Source organism: Eucalyptus grandis, chromosome 7 (genome assembly GCF_016545825.1).
Source record: "Eucalyptus grandis isolate ANBG69807.140 chromosome 7, ASM1654582v1, whole genome shotgun sequence".
Classification (NCBI taxonomy): Eukaryota; Viridiplantae; Streptophyta; class Magnoliopsida; order Myrtales; family Myrtaceae; genus Eucalyptus; species Eucalyptus grandis.
The window spans coordinates 41,543,523-41,550,689 of record NC_052618.1 but is presented as its reverse complement, the minus strand read 5'-3'; the positions used below and the strand labels follow the sequence as shown (position 1 = coordinate 41,550,689).

General features: G+C 39.7%; 1 protein-coding gene across 1 annotated transcript; it reads left to right on the top strand.

Annotated features, from left to right (window-relative positions):
• The first annotated feature begins 3,202 nt into the window (after positions 1-3,202).
• On the top strand, positions 3,203-6,210 carry LOC104455566 (momilactone A synthase). Its single transcript, XM_010070337.2, has 3 exons — positions 3,203-3,306; positions 3,447-3,545; positions 5,268-6,210. Exons 1-3 carry the CDS (start codon positions 3,287-3,289, stop codon positions 6,070-6,072), a joined length of 924 nt encoding a protein of 307 aa, XP_010068639.2. The 5' UTR covers positions 3,203-3,286; the 3' UTR covers positions 6,073-6,210.
• The last annotated feature ends 957 nt before the right edge of the window (positions 6,211-7,167 follow it).

Here is a 7,167-nt window from a genome sequence, read left to right as displayed (position 1 = left end):
TAAGTGCATGTGTTGCAAATTTATCAATGTTTATCACACTTTCAGAACTGGTAAGATTGCTAGAGAGTATAGTTATATTTGGCGAGATTATTACTAATTATTTTAAAATTTAAACTGTTTGATGAATACATGGTTTAATACAGAAATATTGCAGAAATATTGCAGAAATATGCAATTGGTAAGGCTGACTATTATAAAATTTTAATTTTTTAAATAAATGTATAATTTATTATTTAAATATTATAAGATATAAAGGCCAAGGGACACCGGCTTTATTGACAGCTTTTCATTGTCTTCATAGAGAGACTTGATTTTGGGGAGAAACTCGGACTAGGGCTAATGAAGTGGCACCGTGGTTGAGTAATGCACTAAGCCAAGCATTTGAAAAATCCCGGTTTGGTGGTTCAATACAATCGTCGTTTCATCAATCTTAGAGGATTTCGATTTGAATTGGGATATGTCGTTTGTGATAGGAGAAAGTTTTCATGGCGTCTACGCGATGTCCGGAGTCTGTGATTACTATTTGAGGTCAAGATAATTACGATGGACGCGATGGTTAGTGAGGTAGGGAACATCACGGAAATCAGAATTGCACACGGGGGTTGAGGATTCGACGAGTTCAAGGTAGAAATTGCGTATTTTCATGCTTCATTTTTTCTGCAGAGGAGCCCTTGAAGAGATCAACCATGTTTTTTTTTGAATTATAAAGGACATCCTAGATCATTGAAAAGTGAAAGCTAGCATAGCGTAATAATTGACAGATAGAGAGCATTAATGCTAGTGGGAAAGATTGAAAGGAGGACCGACATGGAGTATATTATTTAACCAGTGGTTTTTGTGCTGACAGACTATGACGCCCATTATCAAATTCAGAACTATGCACACCCACAAAAAGAAAATTTTCTGAAATTATGAATTCTTTTGTTAAGTAAAAAATAAATTATATATAAAATAGCTTGAATCACTTACAAAAATGAATAAATAAAACATATTTTCATTGTTTATGAAAATATTTAAATGTAAATTGTTGATAATAATGAAAATATTTTTGATTGGCTAATTATTTCAAATTATGCAAATAATCTTGTTTTGGAAATTTTTTGTAAATAATTCAATTTTTATAAGATAAATGGACCCCACAAAGTTAATCAACGATGATTTCAGGAGAGTTCCATAATTGTAAAGATGAAAAGACAAGCCACAACAGAATTACGCCTCATGTCCAATCATCGGAAAATATAGGCCGGCAAGTTGGAAATCTATCTAAAATGATTATAAAAGATCTTATATTGTTTACTTTATAGAAAAGACATCTTTCTATTACAACAACAACGATAAAGAAAATTACGTGTTTGTCACACAAAACCATTGAAATTAGTAGTTTTTTATTTTATAATTCTCTATCATGACTCACTAAGTAAACTTACCTACTAATCAATATGATGCCCATTAAAAATGTCTCCTAATTAACCATGCATTTGACCATGTTCTAAATTCGTCATTACAAATAAAGATCGGTAAATTCATATAGCCATTGGTAATGAATACAATTAAATAAAGTCAAAAATTATAAATTATAAATTATCTAAAAAGGGTTGATCGTTTCATAAAAGTATTGGTTACCAACAAGAGATTGGAAAAATGATTTCACAATAACATTTTCTACCAACGGTTCTCTTTTCTTTTGACACTTATCAACTCTTTCAAAAATATATCTACACCAAAAGAAAATATGATTCCTTTATATGTATAAATATATTATATAATATATTCAAGGGTTTGTCCCACATAAAGTAATTTTCTACGAGGCGGTGATCACGATCGACGATGAAAGGGACTTTTTTCTCTATGCTACTTCCTAGGGCGTCGTAGTCTTTCTAAAAGCATTTGTTCTTCTTCCAAGCTTTATGTTCTTAAGATAGATTAATGTAATCCCACCACCAACGTATGGTCGGTTCCTCCAATCTCTTTTGTCTCGGATTCACAATCATCGTGAAGATCATCCAACCCTTCTTTTGTCAAAAAAATCATATTGAGTTGTCAATTTTTGGGTCACGAAATCGCGTTTTATCGAATCGAATCTCATGAGCTGATCACGCATGCTAAAGAATGCGATCATGTTCAAAATATCATATCGTTCACGGGCCACTCTCAAATCTGTTAATGACTATTTTTGTAGACGTGTAAGATCGTGTGAGCTTGATTTGAAAATTGCCAGCTGAGTTGCTTGTTTGTTGTGAGGATTCTATCCCACTAGAGTGCTTGACTTAGAGAGGTTTTCATTTTTCAAACAATTTTTGTCGCATGTTCTTTTGTTATTTTGCGTTGAGAATCTACCTTTTTAACTACCTAAAATTTTTCATGTATCATTTTAGTAATAAACGGAAATTTCCTTTGACCAAAAAACAAAAGCTACCTAAGACTCAATTAATTTTTGTGTGCGAGTGTATTGATAAACGTTGCCTAATCCTACTCCATTCTGTTTAAATTAAATTGCAGTATAGACACATTAGGAAAGTATAATTTGATTTTAATTTTGATTCAAACCAGATTCAATACCCCCGAAATAAAAAGATAAAATATAATTCTGAAATTGAGAAAAGAAGCAAGATTGGAATGTTTCATTGCCCGTACCATTTGTTTTCTTTTCTCTTATAGCAACGTTGCTCTTTTGAATTGCAACTTCTTCTTACATAGAAGATTAAGTCCACTTTTATAATTCATTACAAGTTAGGTCATTTATGAAAATGCTACTACAAAATGATTTTGTAGGGTAATCCTAGAATCGCTCAATCTAGGCTATTTTGTCACTTTCATTAAAACATGGACCTTCATTTGAGTAAATGCGATCCTTCACAACTAATTTGACCATATTCTAATGTACAAAATCCTAATTATTCTATCGATGCTCATTGCATATTGACCAAGTCGCGCAACAAGAGATTGAACAAAACTATTTTATGCACAGATCACTTCTATTGCGGTTTATATAGATAATTACATTTTGCAACCCTAAAATTCTTTTTTAGAAGATCATAAATTGTGATCCATAAAACGAGAGCCGGAATCAAGATTTCAAATTTAGAGAGAGAGAGAGAGAGAGCAAAAGATGATGTGTGTGTGTGTTTTTGAGAGAGAGAGAGAGAGCAAAAGTGGCATGTATCTCTACCCACCTCCGTCTCTCTCCCTCCCGCTGTCCGCTTCTCCCTTCAAGATTTCTCTGAATCTCCGCTGTGTCCCGTTCGATATCCCCCTTCCCAGATTCGCCATTCTCGCCTCCCGGACGATGCTCCGATCTCTTGCCAGGTCTGCTCTCTCTCTCTCTCTCTAGCTTCGTCTTGCCATCTCTTTTCGTGGAACATCTGGTGCAGACCGGAAGCTCACCTCTGAACTTCTTATGAGCTCATTTGACCCTTTGGTTCTCTCTCTTCTGTCCACGACGGCAGGGAGTTCCAGCTCGTGGCCCCCGCCGCGTTCCGGAGGCGCCTGGCGTCCTACTCCACCGGAGATGGCGGAGTTGCCGGTGGCGCGGCCGACGGCAAGAGGTACGATTCACAAAGCTCCCTCCATCTTGTTCTGTGTGCTTGCTAGCGATCTGTTGAGTGGTGAGACGAAGTTGATTGTGTGGCGAAAATGCTTGATGCGACGCATCTTCTGTTCTTCTTTCTTGGAAGAATCTGAAGGTTTCTTCTTCTTCTTCTTCTTATTTCTCTCTCTCTCTTTCTCTCTCTCCTCCTGTTTAATTTTGACTTTGGAAATTTAACTTCGGGTTTTCCGACGCTGTTTTTGCAAAGCCGTTGACTAATTTTTCTCTTCTTCACTGTGCTGAAACATCATATATTGGAAAACTAAAACCTGTTCCTTGGTTCCCTTTTTTTTTCGGGTCCTCTTCATGAATTTCTGCTAAGGTTTATGCAAATTTTTACATTTGAGAGCAGGCCTCGATTAGTTAAGGTAATATTAACTGATGATTCATCGATCGATTAGTTCAATATAATGGATATGCATCACTCTATTATGCTATATCTTGAACTTTAGATCACGAAGAATTGAGACCAATTAAGAAAATTCACGACACTTTTCAAATTCAACTCGTCTCTTTTTTTTGCTCGGCCTTTGCGAAATTTCTTTACCACTTTTGCTAGTCAAGTTAATTAAATCAGATATTTTCCTTTTACCCATTCCCTCAAGTGGCTCACATTAAATCATTGATCTCGCCACCTTCAAATTTTGGCTAACAAGAAAAAAAAGTCATTACATTACCAAATTTCCACCTTACATGCATATTCGCATTGAATTCATTGCCTCTTTTTTTCCCTCGGCCTTTGCGAGATTTCTTTACCACTTTTGCTAGTCAAGTTACTTAAAATCAGATATTTTCCTTTTACAACTTTTGTTAGTCAATCTAGCACGAATTTACGATATATGGAAAAACCACCGAGAATTCGAGTAATATATGGTATGCGTGAAGCACATGACGGCACATAATATAGAAGGCGCAAGACCTTTTTATCGATAATTTAAAATTGTGCTAAGATTCTCATCTTACACAAAACTCGCAGGTTATTATGCCGCATATTCAGCATCTCCATTATTATTATTATTATTATTATTATTATTATTATTATTATTATTATTATTATTATTATTGCGTTTATATCAAACTCGTGTTTGTCTTCTCTTGGCTGCCAACGAAGAGCTTACCTGCCTATGTTATCCGTTAATTGTTTCATTAGTTTCATACTTAACATAGAACTGTTGACTTTTTCCACATATTAAAGTAATTTTCTTTTTCCTAATTTATTTTAGCATTTGTACTGTATATTCGTACCCAAACTTACTTCCTGAACATGAGGATTCCCCTTTTGTTGGCCAAAAGTAATTACATTTAATAGAAAATGCCGCATTGCCCAGGCTGTGATCAAATCTCCAAATTTGAAATCGGGTCATTTCATTGATAAGGAATATTCTCACCTTATGACTTAATGTCATCTCTTTTCCTTTTTATGATCACATCTTAAAGCCAATCCTCTTAACCTACCAAATATTTTTGAAGAGCTATTTGCCCTAATCTACACTTGATTAGATGTTCATATTGTTGGTCACATCAATTTGATATGACGTCTTTTCCCTCTCTTATCTTCCTTTAGGCTTCTGGTCAAAAGCCATCGACTGGGTTTTGCTTTCCATCACATGAATTTTCTCATAGCCAATGATTGATGAATCCCCTCACTGATTGATTTGCCCATGATTGATTCGATCACCAGGCTTGTGGGCAAAGTGGCCCTTATAACTGGAGGAGCCAGTGGGCTTGGTAAGGCCACGGCCCATGAATTCATCCAAAATGGAGCCCAGGTCATCATTGTGGACATTGACTCAGAGATCGGCCCTCAAACGGCCCAAGGCTTAGGCCCCTCGGCCCACTACGTGCGCTGCGACGTGACGGACGAGTCCCAGGTGGCTGATGCAGTGGATGCTGCGGTGGCCCGCCATGGGAAGTTGGACATCATGTACAACAATGCCGGCGTGACGGGCCCAGCATATCCCCCGAGCATCGCCGACCTCGAACTAGACAAGTTCGACGAGGTCATGCGGATCAACCTCCGTGGTGCGGTCGCCGGGATTAAGCACGCGGCACGGGTCATGATACCGGCGGGCTCGGGGTCAATCCTGTGCACGTCCAGCATCAGCGGGATCTTGGCTGGGCTAGGGCCCCATCCCTACACGGTATCCAAATTCGCGATCCCGGGGCTCGTGAAGTCAGCCGCCGCCGAGCTGTGCCGCCACGGGATCAGGATCAACTGTATCTCCCCCGCCCCAATCCCGACCCCGATGTCGGTGGGCCAAATAGCACAGTTTTACCCTGGCCTGACGCAAGAGCAGGTGGCCAGGATCATAAACGGGCTCGGGGAGCTTAAAGGGGCCCATTGCGAGGACGCCGACGTGGCCAAGGCCGCCTTGTACCTGGCGTCGGACGAGGCCAAGTACGTGACGGGCCACAACCTGGTGGTGGATGGAGGGTTCACTTGCTACAAAAATTTGAGCTTCCCTTCACCGGATCAAGTTGTGTGATGTTGGCATTGCATTAACAGGTTCGTAGTCCCTTTGTTTTTCCTGTTCGTCCCCCCTCTCCTTCATGCGTCTTTTCATTATTATTATTGTTTAGTGTAATTAGTGAAAGATGAATGAGTGATTTCAGTGGTTGACCTATTCTTTTGAAAGTATAATTTAGGCCGTCAACGAGCATAAAACCAGCTCGGGTCCATTCGTGGGCTACTGCTATGATGATAGAGCAGGGAGACGAGGAAAGAGGACAATCGATAAGAAATTTTGGATCACTCGATAGTTCTTTAGATAATCATCCTCGTGCTAAATGGCGATCTGCATCTGTAAAAAATGGCTACTTGCATCTGCGTGTGTATGTGTATCTTGGGTCGATCAGTAATTAGTCACACGTTTCATCGAATTTGGGTCTAAACGACGCGTCGAGCTGGCTGAACTTTGGAGAGGAATGCAAAAGAGCAAGAGCGATTCCGACACCTTTCGAGAGAGCTTATTGAATAATCAAGTAATCAAATAAGAAGAGTGCCCATTCGAAGCCGGACGACGGGGACATCTGGGGCATTGTGCTGCTCCTGAGCGGGACTCCGCTGGAGCTCGTCGGATGTACGCGAGAGGCCGAGATGGAACCGAAAGCCCGTCGACCCAACCTTACTCATTACGACTTCTTGCCCATCGCTCCCTTGTGAGAATCGTTCGTACACCCAGCAAAAACCAAACTCGGTTACCTAGGCAGAGGTCGTTCATGCACGGAACAAGCCTTGCCCATCTGCTTTCGCATCCTTCAACGACATAGGAAGGCAATTCAAGTTTCAAGAAAGACCCTAGGGTTTCCACCCTCGTGAACTCATCGACTGTGAAGTCAAATTTTGATCAGATCGGGGTGCGGGAAGCGTTCTTTCCGGGGACAGACAGATGGGTTTTGTCTCTTTACACACCTCCATAAACGACGAGCTCGGACAACGGGCCTCAATAATACAACTTCAGAGTGTCGCTAGGACGAGCACATAGTAGTGACACAATGTCGCGAATGCTCAAAGCTTTTGCTCTTCCTATATAAGAAAGCTAGAAGCAAAGAGAGGCAAGCGACCAGGCACCCTATATCGT

Coding starts and splice junctions, on each gene's coding strand:
- LOC104455566 (XM_010070337.2), top strand. CDS start 3,287: ATGCTCCGATCTCTTGCCAG. Junction 3,307..3,446: donor ATGCTCCGATCTCTTGCCAG/GTCTGCTCTCTC, acceptor CCACGACGGCAG/GGAGTTCCAGCTCGTGGCCC. Junction 3,546..5,267: donor GGCGCGGCCGACGGCAAGAG/GTACGATTCACA, acceptor TTCGATCACCAG/GCTTGTGGGCAAAGTGGCCC.